General features: G+C 42.3%; 2 protein-coding genes across 7 annotated transcripts in view; both read left to right on the top strand.

Moving 5' to 3' along the window:
• Positions 1-600, top strand: part of nudt22 (nudix hydrolase 22) — a 59,087-nt gene extending 58,487 nt beyond the window's left edge. For all 3 annotated transcript variants that reach the window (XM_062965096.1, XM_062965097.1, XM_008121387.3), the window contains one exon: positions 68-600. In XM_062965096.1, the coding sequence (XP_062821166.1) occupies positions 68-172 (105 nt within the window). In that variant the 3' untranslated portion in view covers positions 173-600. The remainder of the gene's footprint in view (positions 1-67) is intronic.
• On the top strand, positions 158-24,139 carry trpt1 (tRNA phosphotransferase 1). 4 transcript variants are annotated; one of them, XM_016997699.2, is made up of 7 exons: positions 158-291; positions 8,712-8,793; positions 9,047-9,216; positions 10,423-10,597; positions 18,296-18,352; positions 23,655-23,765; positions 24,019-24,139. In XM_016997699.2, the coding sequence occupies exons 1-7, from the start codon at positions 208-210 to the stop codon at positions 24,039-24,041; spliced, it is 702 nt and encodes a 233-aa protein (XP_016853188.1). In that variant the 5' UTR covers positions 158-207; the 3' UTR covers positions 24,042-24,139. The 4 variants fall into 4 exon arrangements, with proteins under 4 accessions (XP_016853188.1, XP_008119587.1, XP_008119586.1 ...); XM_008121379.3 differs by lacking the exon at positions 158-291 and adding an exon at positions 5,037-5,293; XM_062965098.1 differs by lacking the exon at positions 158-291 and adding an exon at positions 5,348-6,000.
• The last annotated feature ends 559 nt before the right edge of the window (positions 24,140-24,698 follow it).

Here is a 24,698-nt window from a genome sequence, read left to right as displayed (position 1 = left end):
CTGCTTTCTTCCTACCTCTCCATCTCTTTTAACCCCTGGCTTTCGTTATTTCTCTCTGTGTGGGCAGGATGTCCTGACAATGGAGCAGAATGGGGAGTTGTGGAAGGAACTGTGTCCGTCGGCCAAAGGGGCTGTAAGGCTCTATTCAGTGGTGATGGGCAAATGCCAGTGAGCACTCCTTAACAATGGATTCTTGGAAGGAGACAAATGAACGACTCTCAGGGACTATTCAACAAAATCACCAGCTGTTCTTCGGCAAAAGTGTGGTTATCAGCACCAGGGATATGGAGCGTGAGTTATTCCCCCCTTGGAAATAGACCAATTAATTCCCACCTTAACTCCTTGCTGGACCCCCGTTGCTGAGCCGACTTATGTTCCACTTCCCAATAAAGGGCTTGTATTTTTTTTTAAAAAAGCCAGTTCTCACGAATGATGAAATGATGGTTCATACTTTGTCAGGATTTTCTATTCCTGGCTTGTTTCATAGCTGTGTTTTCCGTCCCTGGGATGTATCTTGAACTGGTGAATTATGTGTGCCACCAGTACAACCAGTATTGCTGGTATACAAATGACAGCTGCAATAAAAGGTTTTGTGTTCCAGCCCACTTGAGGTTATTCCATTCCCTTGCCACTGGTTTTCATTTCATGCGCTCTAAGGCATAAATCTCAGAATTTCCTGAAAATAATAACAACAACAAAACAACAACAACAATAATAATGAAATCCAGCATGTCTATCTTGTTTGCTGTGTCATACAATATAATAATAATAATAATAATAATAATAATAATAATAATAATAATTCTGTCAACTGCAAAAGGCCACCTTACTGGGATCTGCACGCATCATCTGAAAATACATCACACAGTCCTAAACACTTGGGAAGTGTTCGACTTGTGATTTTGTGATACGAAATCAAGCATATATATCTCGTTTGCTGTGTCATACTATGTCTTTGTGTCAATAATAATAATGATGATGATGATGTAGACTCTGCAAGGAAGCAGATGAAACAATAGATCACATCCTCAGCTGCTGCAAGAAGATAGTACAGACAGACTACAAGCAGAGGCATAACACCATTGCTCAGACGATTCATTGGAACTTGTGCCACAAATACCATCTGACTGCGACCAAGAACTGGTGGGATCACAAGCCGGAAAAAGTTACAGAGTGAACATGTCAAGCTACTCTGGGACTTCCAAATTCAGACAGACAGAGTTTTGGAGCACAATACTCCTGACCTCACGATTGTGTTAAAAAACAAAGTATGGATTGTCGATGTTGCAATCCTAGGGAACAGCAGGATTGAGGAGAAACAACTGGAAAAGCTGGCACGATATGAGGATTTAAAGATCGAATTACAAAGACTCTGGCACAAGCCAGTCAAGGTGGTCTCAGTGGTGATGGGCACACTGGGTGCAGTACCTAAAGACCTTGGCCTGCACTTAAAAACAATCGGCCCTGACAAAATTGCCAGCTGCAGAAGGCTACCTTACTGGGATCTTCACGCATTATTTGCCGATACATCACATAGTCCTAGACTCTTGGGAAGTGTCCGACGTGTGATCCAATACAACAGCCAGCAGAGTGTCTGCTGTGGACTCATCTTGTGTTTCAAATAATAATAATAATAATAACAGGAAAAACTCAGCCGCTATCAGGACCTCAAGATTGAACTTCAAAGACTCTGGCAGAAACCAGTACAGGTGGTCCCGGTGGTGATGGGCACATTGGGTGCTGTGCCAAAAGATCTCAGCCAGCATTTGGAAACAATAGACATTGACAAAATTACGATCTGCCAACTACAAAAGGCCACCCTATTGGGATCTGCGCGCATCATCTGAAAATACATCACACAGTCCTAGACACTTGGGAAGTGTTCGACTTGTGATTTTGTGATATGAAATCCAACATATCTATCTTGTTTGCTGTGTCATAATAATAATAATAATAATTATTATTATTATTATTATTATTATTATTATTATTATTATTATTATTTTGTGATACCAAATCCAGCATATAGATCTCATTTGCTGTGTCATACTATGTCTTTGTGTCAATAATAATATTAAATCCCCATCACAAGTGTTGAATCTGACTCGGCAAATAGAAGATGGTTTTGAAAAGCAGCAGATTACACGAGCTGTCTTCATAGACCTGTCAGCAGCATATGATACTGTAAATTATCGAACAGATGCTTTTTTGTACTTAACAGTGATGCAAGGACTGTCAGTTACAGCAGACATTAGCTGGACCACCTTGCTCATGTTTCCAAACCAAGGGTGCAGCTACACTGTCAACTTAATGCGGTTTGACCCCAGTTTTAACTCCTTGCCAGCAGTAATGCAGTGGTTTCTGTATTGTCACATTTGCCCTTGAAATGACTTTCTCAAAGAATGGGAGACATGCCTAACCAAGAAAAATAATTTTAAAAAAGAAAAATATGGTGGATGACACCACCTTGTGGCAGGAGAGCACTGTTGCATTGGCTAATGCTGCTCCTGTTTCCCCATCAAGTGTGGTGCCTGTGCCTCAGTGCTAATTCCCTCCATGTGCAAGTGTGCGCATGGGCAGACATGTTAATGTCAAACCTGCTGGGATGGTACAACAAAAGACATGACTCTTGTCAAAGCAAGCATGTTTAATTCTCACTAGATTGCAAATGTGAGCAAGCATTTCCTAAATCTGTCTTGAAGACATGCCCATAGCCATCTAATTCTCAGACATCCCTTTGCCTTCGTGTTTCACAGTAATTCATGTGCTAAATGCTCTGTTTGCTGATACTGCTACACCAAATCTGTCTGTCTACATGGCTAGTGGGTTTGCATCTTGTAAGAGAGGACATAGCTGCTGTTACTGAATCACCGGAGCTGTAGTGTTACGTACCTGCTATGCTACTGAAGCATGGGAGTTGTAGTGTTGAGTAGCTGTTATATTATCAAAACATTGGGCTTGTAGTATTGACTAGCCGCTATGCTATGGAAGCATGAGAGTTGTAGTGTTGCATACCTGTTACATTATCAAAGCATGGGACTTGTAGTGTTTCCTAACTGCTATGCTATCAAAGTATGGGATTTACAGTGTTGCATAGCTGCTATACTATCAAAGCATGGGACTTGTAGTGTTGCCTAACCGCTATGCTATCAAAGTATGGGACTTGTAGTGTTTCCTAACTGCTATGCTATCAAAGCATGGAAGTTGTATTGTTTCCTAACTGCTATGCTATCAAAGTATGGGAGTTGTAGTATTGCATAGGTGCTATACTATCAAAGCATGGGACTTGTAGTGTTTCCTAACTGCTATGCTATCAAAGTACGTGAGTTATAGTGTTGCATAGATGCTATACTATCAAAGCATGGGACTTGTAATGTTTCCTAACTGCTATGCTATCAAAGTATGGGAGTTATAGTGTTGCATAGGTGCTATACCATCAAAGCATGGGACTTGTAGTGTTTCCTAACTGCTATGTTATCAAAGTATGGGAGTTATAGTGTTGCATAGCTGCTATACTATCAAAGCATGGGACTTGTAGTGTTTTCTAACCCCTATGCTATCAAAGTATGGGAGTTATAGTGTTGCATAACTGCTATACTATTGAAGCATGGAAGTTGTAGTGTTTCGTAACTGGCTCAAGGATGCTGGAGCTAGTGTGAAAATGCCATTTAGCCTTGGAGAGCTACCAACCGTGGCAAAAAGGCTGTATGTAAATGCATCAGACAACAAATAAGCATATCTTCCAATTTCTGTCTGTTGCAAAAGCGAAGCAGCAGCAAGCCACAGGGTCATGGCAGGACAAGCATCTGCGTTGTCATCAAGAATTACCGTCTCCATGCAGTCCTTCGGATCCGCACAGAAGGGACGAAGGGAAGCTGACAAAGGACCTCACGTCTCCGGCAGAACATTTTTTTTTTTGGTCCTGATGAAAGCGCTAGTTAAAAAACAAATGGAAATATCCTTGATTCTTCTTAATGTCTTAATCGTTTATATGCCCTTATTTGACATGTTGTATTATAGTCCCATGCATTAAATTGTCCCAAGGGGCTTTAGAACATTGAATAAGGTATTATAGGATAGGTAGAGGTTTTCCCCTGACGTTAAGTCCAGTCGTGACCGACTCTGGGGGTTGGTGCTCATCTCTATTTCTAAGCCGAAGAGCCGGCGTTGTCCGTAGACACCTCCAAGGTCACGTGGCCACTGGCATGACTGCATGGAGCGCCGTTACCTTCCCGCCGGAGCAGTACCTATTGATCTACTCGCACTCTGGGGGTTGGTGCTCATCTCCATTTCTAAGCCAAAGAGCCGGCGTTGTCCATAGACACCTCCAAGGTCATGTGGCCAGCATGACTGCATGGAGCGCCGTTACCTTCCCGCCGGAGCAGTACCTATTGATCTACTCGCACTCTGGGGGTTGGTGCTCATTTCCATTTCTAAGCCGAAGAGCCGGCGTTGTCCATAGACACATCCAAGGTCATGTGGCCAGCATGACTGCATGGAGCGCCGTTACCTTCCTGCCGGAGTGGTACCTATTGATCTACTCACATTTGCATGTTTTCGAACTGCTAGGTTGGCAGGAGCTGGGGCTAAGAGCGGGTGCTCATTCCGCTCCCGGGATTTGAACCTGGGACCTTTCGGTCTTAACACACTGCGCCACCACCAAAACAAATAGATTTTCTCAATGTCTTCAAGCCTACCTTCCTGGGATTTCGATAGTGAGAATTTGAGGACCAACCAGGACAAAATCCAGTTGCACTCTCACAATTGCTCCCCAAAGAAAGTATTGTGATTTTTGTTCTCTGTTGAAGGCGTACCTTAGGATGCATCTACGCTGTCGAATTAACGAAGTTTGATAGCACTTTTAGTGTCCCTTGGCTCAATGCTATGGAATAAAGGGAGAACGGCTAGAAAAGCCTTTTCTGCCAAAGAGTGGTGGCAAAAGGCGTCTCACCAAACTACAAGGATACTATAGCATTGATTCTTTGCAGATAAAGCGAGGTCAAGCCATTTATTCTACTACAGTGTAAACCTGGGAGGAAGAAGAGAAAGAAATGCAAAAAAGGAGGGCAGTAGAACTACAATTCCCAGAAGCCTATGCGGCTCAACCTTTTTCCTCTTGTCAGTGGAAGGGGTGGCACTTCTGGAAAGGAGCAGGAGCAGGCAACATAGCTTCAGTGCAGAATCGCTTTGCAAAGCTCTTCTAATGGAAAGAAAGGGAGCCAAGGCTGGGGGAGGCCCAGAAGACTTGAAAGCAAGGAGAGGCAGAGGAAAAGCAAGGAGGCACAGAGATCAGGTTAGGATCCTCGCCTGCCAACTCATACCTTGCCTGGGAACTGCATTTTGTGGGCAGATCTTTGCATACCTTCCTACATTTCCTGAATAGAAAAACTGTAGGGAAGAAGTAATGGTCCCTAGCTTATACCCTGTGAAGGGCAATGATAGCTGTGAACCTTGTTTCTGACTTACGGAAAGTATATGTTTTTGTTGTTGTTGTCTTCAGTCTCCCCTAGGTGAGGAAAGAACAATATTTTTATTGATTAGTTTCAGTCTCCTCTAAGAAAGTAAGATATAATAATAATAATAATAATAATAATAATAATAAGAAGAAGAAGAAGAAGAATGCCTGATCCTTGCAGCCCAGGAGCAAGCCATCAGAACAAATGCAATTAAGGCCAAGATCAAATATTATCCTGAGGACCATCGTAAGGATTTTTCAAGAGTTGTTTGTATTCATAAAATACTTTCCAAGTGTTTGGAATCCCAGCAAGTTGTTCGAAAGGATGATGGGGGATGATAAGAGATCCCGACTTGAAAGGAAACAGATATTTTTTGCCGGTTCAGGCTTGACATTTATGCGGCAGAACCAGCATAACGCACTTTTACCACACTGAATTGCAAAAAAAATCAGGGCATGGATCAAAGTATAGCCTGCAATTTACTCCCATGCTGATTGGAGCTGCTTCTATCTACACTAGGCATGGGCAAACTTCAGCCCTCCAGGTATTTTGAACTTCAATCCGCCAAAAGCGGTAGCTATTTATCTACTCGAGTTTCTGTTTTCGACCTGCTAGGTGCGCAGGTGAGCTGGGGCTAGTGGTGGGTGCTCACCCCGACCCGGGCTCGAACTGCCGACCTTTTGATCGGCAGGATTTTTCTGCAGTACAGCGGTTTAGCCCGCTGTGCTAAGCCCGTCCCCTGTAATAATAATAATAATAATAATAATAATAATAATAATAATAATAATACAGGGTTTATACAGCCCAGGAGCAAGCCATCAGAACAAATGCAATTAAGGCCAAGATCAAAAAATCAGCTGATGACCCAAAATGCAGACTCTGCAAGGAAACCGACGAAACCATTGATCATATCCTCAGCTGCTGTAAGAAAATCGCACAGACAGACTACAAACAGAGGCACAACTATGTGGCCCAAATGATCCATTGGAACTTATGCCTCAAGTACCACCTCCCAGCAGCAAAGAACTGGTGGGATCACAAACCTGCAAAAGTATTGGAAAATGAGCACGCAAAGATACTGTGGGACTTCCGAATCCAGACTGACAAAGTTCTGGAACACAACACACCAGACATCACAGTTGTGGAAAAGAAAAAGGTTTGGATCATTGATGTTGCCATTCCAGGTGACAGTCGCATTGACGAAAAACAACAGGAAAAACTCAGCTGCTATCAGGACCTCAAGATTGAACTTCAAAGACTGGCAAAAACCAGTGCATGTGGTCCTAGTGGTGATGGGCACATTGGGTGCCGTGCCAAAAGATCTCAGCCGGCATTTGGAAACAATAGACATTGACAAAATCACGATTTGCCAACTGCAAAAGGCCACCCGACTGGGATCTGCACGCATCATCCGAAAATACATCAGACAGTCCTAGACACTTGGGAAGTGTTCGACTCGATACAAAATCCAGCATATCTATCTTGTTTGCTGTGTCATAATAAAATAATATCTATATCACCTGGGTGAGGAAAGAACAATATTATTATTATTATTGATTTTTTTCAGTCTCCTCTAGGAAAGCAAGAAAGTTGGAAATGAAAGGTATGGACTTGTCAACATCAGAAGAGGAATTTTCCAGGGAGACTCATTGTCCCCTCTGCTTTCCATTATTGCCATGATCCCTCTCTCAACAATCTTACAAAAAAACAAATCTCGGCTATCAAATATCTAAGAAATCTCACAAAATTTCGCATCTGATGTACATGGATGACCTGAAGCTGTATGGGAAAATAGAAACTGAAATCCAGTCTCTGACTAACACTGTCCGAATTTTTAGCACTGATATCAGCATGGAGTTTGGTTTGGACAAATGTTCGACAGTGGCATTGAAGAAGGGAAAAATTATTGAAAGTGAGGGCATAAATATGCCTAATGGCCAAACAATAAAGTGTCACCAGCCAGAGGCCTATAAATATCTGGGCATATTACAGCTGGACAACATAAAGCATGAACATGTGAAAACTATGGTCAGCAAAGAATACACACAAAGGGTCAGTGTTTGACTTGTGATTTTGTGATACGAAATCCAGCATATCTATCTTGTTTGCTGTGTCATACAATAAAATAATAATAATAGGTGTGTTTGAGTCTCCTCTAGGAGAGGAAAGCAGGAAATAATAATAATAATAATCTATGAGTTTCCAATAGGAAAGCAGGATATTATTATTATTATTATTGACACAACGACATAGTATGACACAGCAAACAAGATAGATATGCTGGATTTCGTATCACAAAATCACAAGTCGAACACTTCCCGAGTGTGATGTATTTATTATTATTATTATTATTATTATTATTATTATTATTATTATTATTTATGAGTCTAGGAAAGCAGGATTATTATTATTATTATTATTGGTGTCTTTGAGTCTACTCTAGGAGAGGAAAGCAGGATATAATAATAATAACCATCATCATCATTATCAATTAGTCTCCTCTAGGAATACGGGATAGTATCATTATTATCTATGAGTCTCCTCTAGGAAAGCGGAATATTATTGTTATTATTATTATTATTGGAGCCCCCAGATGGCGTAGTGGACTAAGTGACTTGAAGGTTGGGTTGCTGACCTGAAAGCTGCCAGGTTCGAATCCCACCCGGGGAGAGTGCGGATGAGCTCCCTCTTTCAGCTCCAGCTCCAAGCGGGAACATAAGAGAAGCCTCCCACAAGGATGGTAAAACACCAAAACATCCAGGCATCCCCTGGGCAACGTCCTTGCAGACTGCCAATTCTCTCACTCCAGAAATGACTCAAGTTGCTCCTGACATGAAAATAATAATAATAATAATAATAATAATAATAATTATTATTATTATTATTATTATTATCATCATCATCTATGAGTCTCCTCTAGGAAAGCGGGATATTGTTGTTGTTGTTATTGTTGTTATTATTATTATTATTATTATTATGAGTCTCCTCTAGGAAAGCGGGATATTATTATTATTATTATTATTATTATTATTATTATTATTATTATTATTATTATTATTATGATGCCGCCTTTGCTTCCACTGAAGCTGAGAGAGAGTGACTCACCCAAGATCACCCAGCTGGAGTCTATGTCTGAGTGAGGATTTCAACTCTGGTCTCCAGAGTCATTGGCCACCACACTAGTGCAGTTTCAAACTCTCAATAGTCAAGAATGGAATTTAGATTCACAATTAATTTCTCTCAAACTTCTTTCAGGATCCTGATGTTCGCCTGTCCAAAGCCCTCTCTTACACTTTGCGTCATGGCGCAGACAAGTTGGGATTAGCCATGGGAGCGGGTGAGTGCATCTCTTTTTCTTTTTCCTAAGTTGCCAAAACAAAGCAACTTTTCAATGTGTTGGTCAGCTTGATGGAGGCTCCTTTTCAAAGGAAAGACACCCGCTTGTACTTATTTTCATGAGTTCTTGCTGTGACATCATTTGCTTCATCTGCTTCCAAGAGTTTAGAGTTTAGCCACTTTGCTGCTTACGCAAAGGAGCATTGTTGGAGGAGGAGGTGGTTCCTGATCATCTTGTTCCTCCTAAATGGCAGATGGCTTTGTGGATGTGGCAGAGATCCTTCGCTTGCCCCAGTTTAAGGCATGGTCCTTGGAAGACGTCCAGCGTGTTGTGGAGACGAACGAAAAGCAGCGCTTTGCCCTGCGGCCACATCCTTCTGATGCGCACCTCCAGATCCGTGCCAACCAAGGGCATTCATTGCAGGTGGGAGAGTATGGGTGCCAAGCAAGGACGGGGGCTCTGCCACATTTGATAATGAATTATTAGACCATGAAAATCTGTATAGCAACCTTGCATTATCTAGTTATGAATTATAGGAGTAAACAGAAGAGTATACAATGTATTGGGGTGAAAATACAATTAAAATCACATTTAAAACTAAATCCCACCCTCCTGTGGCTTTCCAGCTGGTTTCTTGTGCAAAACCGGTTGGAAAATACAGTTCTAATGGACATGTGTTCATGCATGGTTAGATAGGAATGCATTGGCTGTAACCTTGTTGTGCAAAACTTTGTTGGAAAACACAGTTCTAATAGACATGTGGTCATGAACAGTTAGGAATGCATTGGCTGTAACCTTCTTGTGCAAAACTTTGTTGGAAAACACAGTTCTAATTGACATGTGGTCATGAACAGTTAGGAATGCATTGGCTGTAACCTTGTTGTGCAAAACTTTGTTGGAAAACACAGTTCTAATAGACATGAGGTCATGAACAGTTAGAAATGCATTGGTTGTAACCTTGTTGTGCAAAACCTTTTTGGAAAACACAGTTCTCATTGACATGTGGTCATGAACAGTTAGGAATGCATTGGCTGTAACCTTTTTGTGCAAAACTTTGTTGGAAAACACAGTTCTAATAGACATGTGGTCATGAACAGTTAGGAATGCATTGGCTGTAACCTTGTTGTGCAAAACCTTGTTGGAAAACACAGTTCTAATAAACATGTGGTCATGAACAGTTAGGGATGCATTGGCTGTAACCTTGTTGTGCAAAACTTTGTTGGAAAACACAGTTCTAATAGACATGTGGTCATGAATAGTTAGGAATGCATTGGCTGTAACCTTGTTGTGCAAAACTGTGTTGGAAAACACAGTTCTAATAGACAGGTAGTCATGAACAGTTAGATAGGAATGCATTGTCTGTAACCCTGTTGTGAAAAACTGGTTGGAAAATACAGTTCTAATGGACATGTCATGCACGGTTAGGTAGGAATGCATTGCTGTATTCATCTGTGGATTGGGAAAAATTAAAGTCCAGTTCAACTGTTGTTAGGAAGAAATGGCACTACCTCTGCTTTGGGTGAACTGAAAAGCTGTGCAATTATTTTAATAGAAAGGATGGAAGAAATTAGGACTAGGAAAGTGTTCAATTTCATTGTCACCCTAACCTACCTCATGCTTTTATATCAGGTGTCTGAATTGGAGCTGGTCCCATTGCTGAACCCATCAGATTTCCCAGAGATTGTGGCCCATGGCACTTACCTGCACCACTGGCCTGCCATTCGCAAGGACGGCCTGTCACGGATGGGCCGATCGCACATCCATTTAGCACCGGGATTGCCTGGGGATGCGGCCGTCCTGAGCGGTGAGTATACTATGCTCCATATGGATGTGTGAAATAGCAAAATAAAACCTGTGTGGCTTCTTAGTGTTCATGTGTATGAATGTTTTCATGTTTATTATGTGTATAGATGTGGGTAACTTGGCTGAGGGTGGCTGCTTGCTCACACATCTATTATTGTTGTTGTTGTTGTTATTATTATTATTATTATTATTATTAGTTGGGTGACTTGATTGAGGGCTGCATCTCAGACATCTATGATGTTGCTGTTGATAATGTGGGTGACTTGTCTTAAGGGACATACATCTATTATTATTATTATTTTTATTATTTTATTATTTTATTATGACACAGCAAACAAGATAGATATGCTGGATTTTGTATCACAAAATCACAAGTCGAACACTTCCCAAGTGTCTAGGACTGTGTGATGTATTTTCGGATGATGCGTGCAGATCCCAGTAGGGTGGCCTTTTGTAGTTGGCTGATCGTAATTTTGTCAATGCCTATTGTTTCCAAATGCCGGCTGAGATCTTTTGGCACGGCACCCAATGTGCCGATCACCACTGGGACCACCTGCACTGGTTTCTGCCAGAGTCTTTGAAGTTCAATCTTGAGGTCCTGAGTTTTTCCTGTTGTTATTCGTCAATGCGACTGTCACCTGGGATGGCGACATCAATGATCCAAACCTTTTTCTTTTCCACAACTGTGATGTCTGGTGTGTTGTGTTCCAGAACTTTGTCAGTCTGGATTCGGAAGTCCCACAGTATCTTTGTGTGCTCATTTTCCAATACTTTTGCAGGTTTGTGATCCCACCAGTTCTTTGCTGCTGGGAGGTGGTACTTGAGGCATAAGTTCCAATGGATCATTTGGGCCACATAGTTGTGCCTCTGTTTGTAGTCTGTCTGTGCGATTTTCTTACAGCAGCTGAAGATATGATCAATGGTTTCGTAGGTTTCCTTACACAGTCGTTTGGGTCATCAGCTGATTTTTCGATCTTGGCCTGAATTGCATTTGTTCTGATGGCTTGCTTCTGGGCTGCTGTCACGACCCAGGCTACAGAGCACCAATAACCATACGCAGAGGCCAGATTCTATCTAATATCTTTATTAAGGAAATATATAAAGTTAGTAAAAGCAAATGTAAAAGATAGTCCAGAAGCAGACCTTTCAGGAAAGGTCAAAATTAGTCCAAAGAAATAATGTCCAATATGAAATATTAAGGTCCAAAGTTGTAATCCAATAACCGAAACACTCACTTTGACAAGCAAAGTGAGGGGAGATGACAAGGTCCTTTAGTCCATGAAACTTGAGCGAGGCTAGGAAATAACTTGATACTTGAAACAAGGCTTGAACGTGGAACAAGGTAACTAAGAACAAGAACAAGGTCCGTGGAATAACTTGATAAATCCGTGGAACAAGGCAAGGATTGATCCTGGGAAACAAGGCAAAGTCCGTAGATAAACAAAGGCTGGGAAGCAAGGCGAAGGCTGGATAGCAAGGCAAGGCTTGAGCAGGAGCGAGGCTTGAACCGGAGCGCGCTGTCCAGACACAACTCGCTCCGTAGGCTGACGAATTGACTCCGCGAAGTTACTACGCGGGCAAAACACCTATATAGAGTCTAACTTTCCCACCGAAGCAGTTCTCTGGGAATCAGAAACGAAAGCTAAACTCTGAGACCAGATGTTAAACTCCTTAAAGATTCTCACGAGAAGCAGTCTTAATTGGCTACATTCTTAGCTGCAATTCTTGCACTCCTGCGCGAAGCTGAATCCAAACTTCTCTGTTGTTTACAAAACTCCCGGCGCAAGAACACGGGAGAAGTAGGCTCTGGGCTTGTTTGACATACTTCTGGGAGACAACTTTCTTGCAGGTGCAAGGTTCCCAGATCTGCCTGGGAAAGATCTGGCTGAGAGGAATCCAGTTCAGACTGGGAAGGTAAAAAACCCAAGTTTTCATCTTCATCAGGAATTACCATGTCCTGAGCAGGACTACAAGGCCCATGGGTCATCACACTATCCCCCTCCTCAAGGCCCCTCCCAAACTGGGGCCCTCTCCCCGAGGCGCGAGGTCGCGGCTTGGCGGGATAGGTCTGATGAAAGCGACGGGTTAGCTCAGGAGCATGGACTGTGGAGGCGTCTTCCCAAGAGCGTTCCTCAGGGCCAAAACCCACCCAGTCAATGAGATATTGTAGGCGGCGGCGGTGAAAGCGAGAATCCAAAATGTCCTCAACCTCGAACTCCTCCTCCCCATTCATCAAAACAGGAGGGGGGGCCGGTTGGTCTGTATCAGGACGCACACCATCCGCCGGAAGGAGCAGGGAACGGTGAAACACTGGGTGAATGCGCATTGAACGCGGAAGTTGGAGTTTGAAAGTCACGGGGTTTAATTGCGCCACCACTGGATAGGGGCCAATGAAACGGGCATCTAACTTCCGGCAAGGGCGGTGGGAGGGCAGAAAGCGAGTGGACAGAAAAACCCGATCTCCTACCTTGATTTCGGGGCCCGGCTGGCGATGTTTGTCAGCGTGGCGTTTATAGTCCTCCTTGGCTTGGTCCAGTTGCTGGAGCAAAAGTTGTTGTACCGCTGTGAGTTCCTGCAGCCAATCCTCTGCTGCGGGAACTTCTGAAGTTTCAATGACAGGGGGAAAGAAACGTGGATGGAAGCCGTAGTTTGCAAAGAACGGCGTTTCTTTTGTAGAAGCTTGAACTCCATTGTTGTAGGCAAACTCAGACAGTGGTAACAGAGAAGCCCAATTGTCCTGTTGGTAGTTTACATAACAGCGAAGATACTGCTCCAAAGTGGCATTGGTGCGCTCCGTTTGCCCATCTGTTTGGGGATGATGAGCTGAAGATAAGCGAGAGTCTATGCCCAATAGTTTTTGTAGCACCTTCCAAAAACGAGAGGTGAATTGAGATCCACGGTCTGTGACTAAACTCTTGGGCAATCCATGTAGTCTGAAAACATGTTGAAGGAATAGATCCGCAGTCTCTTTGGCCGTGGGGAGGCCTTCGCAGGGAATGAAATGGGCTAACTTGGTGAAAAGGTCCACCACCACTAAGATCGTGGTGAATCCACAGGAAGGTGGTAGGTCAGTGATGAAATCCGCAGAAATTATTTCCCATGGGCGAGATGGGGTAGGAAGGGGGTGTAAAAGTCCTGAGGGCTTCTCCCTTCTTATCTTGGAGCGCTGGCATACTGGGCAGGTGTTGACATATTTTTCCACATCCTTGCGGATCTTGGGCCACCAAAAATCCCTTAGGATCAGATGCATGGTTTTAAATAGTCCGAAGTGTCCTGCTGGTTTGCAATCATGACACAGACGAAGCGCTTTTTCCCTGCCCGGTCCGGGTGGGATATAAACATGATTTCTATAGCAAAGCAGCCCATCCTTAAGCGAAAAGGGAAAATGCAGACCTTGGCGAAGTTGGTCCTGCGCCCAGGCATCTGCTTGCTGACTAGCCCTGATTTCTTGAGCACAGAGGGGTCCTGGAGTAGAGGAAGTTGAACCAATGGGAATGGATTTGGTGTTCCCCACTGTGAGCGTGGCAAAGTTCTCGGGTTGTAGTAGTTGGGATTCAAAGGTCTCCTTGCGTCCTGCAGCGTATTCCGGTTTACGTGACAGGGCGTCTGCTTGCTTGGTCTGGGCTGGGGTCACATAATGAATCTGGAAGTCGAAACGTTCGAAGAATAAAGCCCAACGTTGCTGCCTCTGATTTAGTTTGCGGGCAGTTCTTAGATGTTCTAGATTACGATGATCAGTGTGGACTTCAATGGGAAATTTGGCCCCTTCTAGCCAATGTCTCCAAGTTTCAAAGGCTGCCTTTATGGCCAGTAGTTCTTTTTCCCAAATGGTGTAATTCCTCTCTGGTGTGGTTAGTTGACGAGAGTAAAAGGCACAGGGATGGAGGTGATCTCCCACCGGTTGTAAGAGTACAGCCCCAATTGCCACATCTGAGGCGTCCGCTTGCACAACAAAAGGGGTTCCAGGATTTGGGTGCTGTAGAATTGGCTGGGAGGTGAATAGTTTCTTTAGTTGCTGGAACCCTTTCTCTGCTTGATCAGTCCAGCGGAAAGGCTGCTTTCCACGGATGCAGCTAGTGATGGGGTCGGACCAGCGGGCAAAATCTGGAATGAACTTGCGGTAATAGTTCGCGAACCCCAAGAAACGCTGCACCTCTTTCTTGTTAGTTGGCGCCCGCCATTCCAATACTGCTGAAACCTTGGCTGGATCCATGGAAAGCCCTAGAGGCGAGATGCGGTAACCAAGGAAATCTACCTCTTGTAGATCAAAGGCGCATTTTTCCAGCTTGGCATAAAGTCCATGATCCCGCAATCGTTGTAACACCATTTTGACGTGGTTCTCATGTTCTGATTGTGATCTAGAAAACACCAAAAAATCGTCCAGGTAGATTATCAAGAACCTGTCTAGATAGTCCTGAAAAATGTCATTGACAAAATGCTGGAACGTTGCGGGAGCTCCGCATAAACCGAAATTCATAACTCGGGACTCGAATAATCCGAATTTGGTCTGGAAGGCGGTCTTCCACTCGTCCCCTTCCCTGATGCGAACTAAGTTGTAAGCCCCCCGAAGGTCCAGCTTGGTGTAAACCTTGGCTCCTCGAAGCCGATCCAGTAGATCCGAGATTAAGGGCAGGGGATAGCTGTTCCGCTTGGTGATATTGTTCAATGCTCTGTAGTCCACCACCAAGCGTAGTTCCCCTGACTTCTTCTTCACAAACATCACTGGGGAGGCGGCTGGGGATTGAGAGGGTCTGATGAATCCCTTGCGAAGGTTTGTCTCTATGAATTCCCTGAGAGCTTCTTGCTCTGGTTCAGTCAGGGAGTAGAGATGCCCTCGCGGGATCGGGGCCCCCTCCACCAAGTCAATGGCACAGTCATAAGGTCTATGTGGGGGTAATTTTTCGGCTTCTTTCTCATTGAATACATCCCAATACTCGGAGTACTTCTTTGGCAAGGTGATGATGGGCTCGGTGTCCGTGGCATGGCAGACCTTGGCTACGAGGCAATGGTTTTGGCAGTACGGTGAAGCAAACTGCAGTTCTCTGTTGGACCAGGAGATGTTAGGGTCGTGGAGAGTCAGCCATGGAATTCCCAAAATCACAGGGAAATGGGGAACCTCGGTAACAAAGAAGGAAATCTCTTCCATATGTTCCCTTATCCACATCCTGGTGGGTTCCGACCACTGACTTACGGGGCCCGTCTTGAGGGGGCGGCCGTCTATGGCTTGCACCACACGGGCATTCTTGAAATCATGATATTGTAATCCCAGAGAGTCGGCATACTCTCTATCAATGAAATTGTTGGTAGCTCCAGAGTCTATCATGGCGTGGATCATGACGGGTCCCCTTTTTGCTGACCATAATGTGACCACGAGAAGGAACAGGACCCCGGTTGGCGGCTCTTGAATGGATTTTTTGACCGGGTTGGCGAGCCTCTCTACACCCGGTCGTTGGCTTCCCCCGCCGGCTGTGTGCCAGTCGGCTCAGACGCCTTCGTCTCCGTGGAGGACGCCGCCGCAAGACGGGCGGCAGGCTTCCCTTTGGCTGGGCACTCTCTGGCGAAGTGGCCCCCGTTCCCGCAGTACCAACAGAGGTTTAAGCGTTGACGACGGGCCTTCTCGGCGGCATCTAGTCTGGGACGCACATTGCCCAACTGCATCGGCACCTCCTCGCCTCCTCTGGGGTATGGGGTTGGCGGTGGGGGTCTCCACACTGGACGTGGCTGAACGCTGGCGGGAGCGGGGGGTTTTGCCCCGGCTCTACTGCCCTGGCCTCGAACCCACTGTTTCCTGTTGGCAATCATGACTTCAGCCCGTAAACATTGATCAATGAGTGCCTCGAGGGTCTGGGGAGGATCCACCTTGGAGATTTCTTCCAGCATTTCAATGTTGAGACCCTCCCGGAATTGTCCTCTGAGGGCTACATCGTTCCAGCCGGTGTTGTGGGCCAGCACTCGGAACTCGGCTATATACTGAGACATAGGTCTGTCTCCTTGGAAAAGGCGACGGAGTTTGTGACCGGCTGCCTCCAAATTGTCCTCGATTCCCCAAGTCTCCTTGAGGTGGTCCAAGAAGTGTTGCGCTGATCTTAGGTGTGGAGAGGCTTGGTCGAACAGTGCCGTCGCCCAATTGGCCGCTGGCCCGTCTAGAAGACTGTAAACCCACGCCACTTTGATGTCTTCTTGGGGAAACTCGGCATCACGGGCCTCTAGATAAGCTTGACATTGGCGACGGAAAACATGAACCTTAGAAGCTTCTCCAGTAAACTTGGTAGGCAACGCCATGGCCGGGAGGCGGATTCCGCGCTCCCGCAAGCCCTTTATTTCTCCATCCTGGGCGTTGAGTCTGTCGCGGATGCGATCCACTTCGTCCTTGCTGATGGTGTAGCTCAGTGGCTGCCCACCGGGCACGGTTCCGGTAGACATTCTGGCCGAGGTTAATTGGTGCTTAGGGGGGCGGAGTCAAACTGTCACGACCCAGGCTACAGAGCACCAATAACCATACGCAGAGGCCAGATTCTATCTAATATCTTTATTAAGGAAATATATAAAGTTAGTAAAAGCAAATGTAAAAGATAGTCCAGAAGCAGACCTTTCAGGAAAGGTCAAAATTAGTCCAAAGAAATAATGTCCAATATGAAATATTAAGGTCCAAAGTTGTAATCCAATAACCGAAACACTCACTTTGACAAGCAAAGTGAGGGGAGATGACAAGGTCCTTTAGTCCATGAAACTTGAGCGAGGCTAGGAAATAACTTGATACTTGAAACAAGGCTTGAACGTGGAACAAGGTAACTAAGAACAAGAACAAGGTCCGTGGAATAACTTGATAAATCCGTGGAACAAGGCAAGGATTGATCCTGGGAAACAAGGCAAAGTCCGTAGATAAACAAAGGCTGGGAAGCAAGGCGAAGGCTGGATAGCAAGGCAAGGCTTGAGCAGGAGCGAGGCTTGAACCGGAGCGCGCTGTCCAGACACAACTCGCTCCGTAGGCTGACGAATTGACTCCGCGAAGTTACTACGCGGGCAAAACACCTATATAGAGTCTAACTTTCCCACCGAAGCAGTTCTCTGGGAATCAGAAACGAAAGCTAAACTCTGAGACCAGATGTTAAACTCCTTAAAGATTCTCACGAGAAGCAGTCTTAATTGGCTACATTCTTAGCTGCAATTCTTGCACTCCTGCGCGAAGCTGAATCCAAACTTCTCTGTTGTTTACAAAACTCCCGGTGCAAGAACACGGGAGAAGTAGGCTCTGGGCTTGTTTGACATACTTCTGGGAGACAACTTTCTTGCAGGTGCAAGGTTCCCAGATCTGCCTGGGAAAGATCTGGCTGAGAGGAATCCAGTTCAGACTGGGAAGGTAAAAAACCCAAGTTTTCATCTTCATCAGGAATTACCATGTCCTGAGCAGGACTACAAGGCCCATGGGTCATCACAGCTGCAAGGATTATTATTATTATTATTATTATTATTATTATTAATATTAATATTTTTAGTTGGGAGACTTGGAGGAGGACTGCATCTCAGACATCTATGATATTGCTGTTGATAATGTGGGTGACTTGTCTGAGGGATGCACATACATCTATTATTATTATTATTATGTTGATGATTTGACTGGAGCAACGGAAGAGGGCCAGATAGAAAGAAAAAGTTGGGGATATACAACAAAGGTCTTTGTGTGGCTTTTGCTTTACAGGAATGAGGAACAACTGTGAAGTGGCCATAGTAATCGATATTGCCAAGGCTCTGGCAGGTGAGCTGGATCTTACTACTCCGTGTCCTTTCCATATGTGTAGATATATATACCGTATATACTCGAGTATAAGCCAACCCGAATATAAGCCGAGGCACCTAATTTTACCACAAAAAAACTGGGAAAACATTGACTCCAGTATAAGCCGAGATACCAATAAAATTACATTAATTGAGGAATCAGTAGGTTAAATGTTTTTGAATATTTACATAAAGCTCAAATATAAGATAAGACTGTCCAGCTCTGATCCAATCATTATTCTCATCTTCTTCAATGTCAATGTGCCTATGTATCCTTTTAATAATAATAGAGTAAAATAATACATCTATATATATAAAAGAGTGATGGCATCACAGCAATTCACAAAACAACAAAAGTACAGGCCCCCCAACCTCAAAATTTGACAACACAACCCATCATCCACGCCTCAAGGTTGATACAACAAAAAGAAAATAAAAATAAAATCCTAATTAGAGGGAGAGCAATAATTTTTTTATCCAATTGCTGCCAGTTTAGAGGGCTAATCTCTGCCCACTTGGTTGCCTAGCAACCAAGGGACAGCCAGGTTTCAGTTAGGGGACAGGCAGATTTAGGCCTCACTTAGGCTTCTTCCACAGATTATCTAATTTGCACTGGATTATATGGCAGTGTAGACTCAAGGCCCTTCAACACAGCTATATAACCCATTTATAATCTTATATTATCTGCTTTGCACTGGATTATCTTGACTCCACACTGCCATATAATCCACTTCAGTGTGCATTTTATACAGCTGTGAAGAAGGGGCCTCAGATAATCCAGTTCTGAGCAGATAATATAAGATTAGAAATATACAGTAGAGTCTCACTTATCCAACGTAAACAGGTTGGCAGGATAAGTGAATATGTTGGATAATAAGAAGGGATTCAGGAAAAGCCAATTAAACATCAAATTAGGTAATCGTTATACAAATTAAGCACCAAAACATCATATTATACAACAAATTTGACAGAAAAAGTAGTTCCATGTGCAGAAATGCTATGTAGTATTTACAGTAGAGTCTCACTTATCCAACACTCGCTTATCCAACGTTCTGGATTATCCAACGCATTTTTGTAGTCAATGCTTTCAATATATCGTGATATTTTGGTGCTAAATTCATAAATCCAGTAATTTCTACATAGAATTACTGTGTATTGAACTACTTTTTCTTCCAAATTTGTTGTCTAACATGATGTTTTGGTCCTTAATTTGTGAAATCATAACTTAATTTGATGTTTAATAGGTTTATCCTTTTTTTTTTTAAATAGTTTTTATTAGTGAAATTTCTTAACAATCTGACAAACAAATAAACATATATACATTCACCATAAAACAGTGTGACATTAATGCAATAACCAAGTGGGGGGGGCGAAAGGTACACAAATGGACAGAAAACAAGACAAAAGGAAAGAAAATAAAAGAAATTAAAAAAAAAGTATAAGGAGGGTGTGAGTGGGTGTAAGTTGGACTTCCATTTATGATTCTTCTTATATTGTTCCTAATCAGACTTAACTTATTTGTATTTTTTTCCTTAAATAGTCCTCGAGATAAGTCCAGTCGGTGGCTTTCATTGATGTTCCATTCATTCTTTTGATCAGAAAGAATAATTGTCCATATTCTTGATTTCCAATAATTTCTCTAACCATAAATCTTTTGTTGGGGTTTGTGTGGATTTCCAAAGCCTTGCGATCACGAGTCTTGCTGCAGTAATAAAAAGGGTGAAGAGTTTGTCTGTATTGGGGTCAATCTTGTCCTTAGGGTCATATAAGCCTAATAATAATAGTTCTGGTTTTTTAACAAATTTAGTTTTCAATATTGTATTAGTCTCCTCCAAGATTCCAGTCCAAAATTTCCTTAGTTTCTTACATTTCCACCACATGTGGAAGAAGGAGCCTATATATGGGTTTTACATCTCCAACATTTGCTATTTGTATTTTTATACATTTGGCCAATCTTTTTTGGTGTTAAATACCACCTGTGTAAGAGTTTGAGCCAATTTTCCTTTAGGTCTGCAGAGTATGTATACTTAATTTTTTTATTCCAAATGGATTCCCACTCATACATCTGAATAGGTCTTTCTATATTTCTAGCCCATAGTACCATTGCATTTGTTACAATCACTGTTTCTGTATCCCAGGCCAATAGGTTGTTATACATTATACTTATATTTTTCTTATTTATGAGAATAAATTTATCCCAGAAACCCTGCTCTTGGTCGAAACCCACCAGATTGTCTCTTTTATAGGCCTCTTTGATTTGAAAATACTGGTACCAAGACACATTTCTATTTGTCTCTTGTATTGTTACTAGTTCCTTCAGTTTTGGGGGGATTTTTTTATCATTCTCTATAATTAACAATTCTCTGTAAGTGGGCCAATTTCTCCAACCTAATAATCTTCTGTGGTCAGCTTCTACTGGGGATAACCATAGTGGAGTTTTGGTATGAAAACGGCATTTATACTTGTCCCATACTCTAAAGATGGCAGATCTTATGAAATGATTGCCAAATTGCTTCTCTATTTTCGTTTTTCCATACCATAGGTATCCATGCCAGCCTTTTCTCAATTCGTGTCCTTCCAAATTTAAGATCTTGATTTTTCCTAGTTTAACCCAATCTTTTAACCAACATAGGGCACACGCATCATGATAAAGTTTGAGGTCTGGTACACCAAATCCACCTTGCGTATTCCTTGAGATCATAGTACTGTATTTTATCCTAGCTTTTTTATTCTTCCAAATAAATCTCATAATTTCTTTTTGCCAATCCTTAAATAATTTTGTGCTTCTGATAATTGGTATGTTTTGGAAGAGGTAAAGTAATTTGGGAAGGATAGGTTTATCCTTAATCCCTCCTTATTATCCAACATATTCGCTTATCCAACATTCTGCCGGCCCGTTTATGTTGGATAAGTGAGACTCTACTGTACTGTATTTACAAATTTACCACTAAAATATCACAATGAATTTAAAACACTGACTACAAAAACATTGATTATGAAAAGGCAGACTGCGTTGGATAATCCAGAACATTGTATAAGCGAATGTTGGATAAGTGAGATTCTTCTTTAATATGAAATAATTACTGGGATAGAATAATGCAGAACAATATAATCTCTAAAACCAGGACAGTAAATAAACAGGGGAATTCCACAAGGAAACAATCAGGGCCAGCTAACACCTCCCAAAAAAGTATTCCCATCATCAAAGTCTGGCAAATCCTCTGTTTTCTCAGGGCCACAGACAGTAGAAGCACATAAAATATCACAAACAACACCACTCTGAAAACAAGGGAATTCCAGACAGGAAACAATCAGGGCCAGCTAACACCTCCCAACAAAAAATTCACTCAGGGAGGAAACAGCCAGGCTTTAAAGCTGCAAGGCCATTACATCCTAATCATTTTTCCTAATTGCAGCATTCATACTTGCCTCCAACAAACAAAAAAAACCAATCAGAAATATTGTATATTCACAACCTTTAGGAAATAATATCCCCTGATGGCGCAGCGTGTTAAAGCGCTGAGCTGCTGAACTTCTGGACTGAAAGGCCACAGGTTTGAATTGGGGGAGCGGAGAGAGCCCCCACTGTTAGCTCCAGCTTCTGCCAACCCAGAAGTTCGAAAACATGCAAATGTGAGTGCATCAATAGGTACTGCTCCGGCGGGAAGGTAACGCCGCTCCATGTAGTCATCCCACATGACCTTGGAGGAGTCTACGGACAACGCCGGCTCTTCGGCTTAGAAATGGAGATGAGCACCAACCCCCAGAGTAAGACACGACTGGACTTAATGTCTGGGGAAAACCTTTACCCTTGACCTTAACTACCACCAATTCCTCAATACTTTATTTCCCATACCACCAGACTTCGCCACAGCAACGCGTGGCCGGGCACAGCTAGTGTAATAATAATATTAAATACAGGAAAATAATACAAGAAATAATAAATAGAGTAAAATAATAATTGCAATAATAATAATAATAATAATAATAAGAAGAAGAAGAAGAAGAAGAAGAAGAAGAAGATCAGAGTGAAATAATAAATGTATTAATAATAATAATAAAAATAGAGTAAAATAAATGTAATAGTAGCAACAATAATAGAGAAAAATAATAAATGTAATAATACCAATAATAATAAAGATAATAAATGTACCATATATTCTCGAGTATAAGCTGACCCAAATATAAGCCAACCAGGACCCTCACCCGAGTATAAGCCGAGGGTGGCTTTTTCAGTCTTAAAAAAAGGGCTGAAAAACTAGGCTTATACTCAAGTATATACAGTGTGTGTGTGTGTGTGTGTGTGTGTATATATATATATATATATATATATATATACACACACACATACACACACACACACACACACACACACTGCATTGTTATATTGTATTACATTATAATATTATTATCAACATTATATGTATATACAATATATTATATTATTAGCATAGTACAATATAAGCATTACATATTACTATATTGTACTATACCACTATACTGCAATATTATTAGTAATACTACATGTAACATATTATACAGTTATAATAGTGTATTATTATTATATTGTATTACATTATAATATTATTAATATATGCATATACAATATATTATATTATTAGTATAGCATAATATTAGTATTATATATTATTGTTATATTGACACAAGAGACATGGTGGAATGATGTCTTCCTGGCCCCCCTTCTTCACTCTGGCCCCAGAGTAGCAGTTAGTCCTTGGGGGAGGGGCTCCCAACTGATTACTCTAGATGGCCATCTGTCGGGAGGGCTTTGATTGTGTCTTTCCGTCTGGCAAAAGCGGGTTGGGCTGGATTTCCTTTGCAGTCTCTTTGAACTCTAGAATTCTATGATCCAGAGGCTGGATTTCCATCTGTCGGGAGGGCTTTGCTGGTGTCTTCCCGCCCGGCAGAAGGGGGTTGGATTGGATGGCCCTTGGGGATCTCTTACAATTCTAGGATTCCACGTCCTGCTGCTTAGTTGTTACAGATGGAAATGGTAACCCGGAACTCTCCTGGCTTTCAGGGAAACTTCAATGGAAATTAAGCTTTTGAGAGTCATCCCATGAATAATAATAATAATAATAATAATAATAATAATAATAATAATAATAATTTGTATTTATTTATTTTATTTTATTCATTTTATTTTATTAATAATAATAATGATGATGATGATGATGATGATATAGAGTCATCTACATTCCTAGAGTAGAGTTGAGACTATGGTTTTGTGCTTTTGTGACCTGCTGTATGTTATTTTTCAGATGGGATCCCCTTTTTCCGCTCGGCTAACGGAGTCATCCTCACTCCCGGTGATGCCCAAGGGCTGCTGCTCCCTTGCTATTTCCGGGAAGCCCTCCAGCTTCGGCCTAAACGTAAGCTCCTGTTTTAGCCTAACCTTTATTATACAATCTTGCCTCTTCTCCATGTGATCCTCTGTGCATTTGTGGGCTACTGCACAACCCCTTATATTTCTACCAGTACATCCAGGTCTACCTGCTGCCCATTCCTATGCCATACTGTGTATGTTCTGTGCATATTCAGGACCACTTGCTTTAAGATCAAGAGTTAAAAGAGGTAGGGAAAGTTATTCCTTCCTCACCCTCTTCTCTTTTGTTTTCCACATAGGGAGCCTTCTGCCTCTTGAGTGATCCTGTCTTGAGCCACCGAGCCCATCCTCCTCTACCTCACTTCACATACTGGTTTTGGGTAAAATATTTATTAAAAACAAAACAAAAGCCCCTCTCTATTTATATGTAATTTATGTCTTTTTCTTTCTCTGTGTACTGTCTAATTACGGTTCCATCTCCCTTCCAGACCTTTCAGTTCTTTCAGTTCACTTCCACAGCCATGATAGAAAAGCAGAATTTTTCTTACACAATCAGCCAAAAAGTCTTGAATGTTTTTAGAAGACCAGCATTATGCTTCCCCACCCCCACAATATATTAAAAAAATAATTAATTGAATAATAATAATAATAATAATAATAATAATAATAATAATAATTGTTTTAGTTGTAACTGTTTATATATACTATGTTTTTATATACTATGTTGTTCAGCATGTAAGGCCGCTCTAAATCCCCCCTTGGGGGTGAGGATGGGATAGAAATGCTAAAAATAATAATAATAATAATAATAATAATAATAATAATAATAATAATGTTATTTATTGCTCACCTCTCTTTATGGCTCTCAGGAGGACTATCCTAATACAGTAGAGTCTCACTTATCCAAGCTAAACGGGCCGGCAGAAGTTTGGATAAGCGAATATCTTGGATAATAAGGAGAGATTAAGGAAAAGCCTAT

Source organism: Anolis carolinensis, unplaced genomic scaffold, assembly GCF_035594765.1.
Source record: "Anolis carolinensis isolate JA03-04 unplaced genomic scaffold, rAnoCar3.1.pri scaffold_14, whole genome shotgun sequence".
Lineage (NCBI taxonomy): Eukaryota > Metazoa > Chordata > Lepidosauria > Squamata > Dactyloidae > Anolis > Anolis carolinensis.
This window is presented reverse-complemented; position numbering and strand designations above follow the sequence as displayed.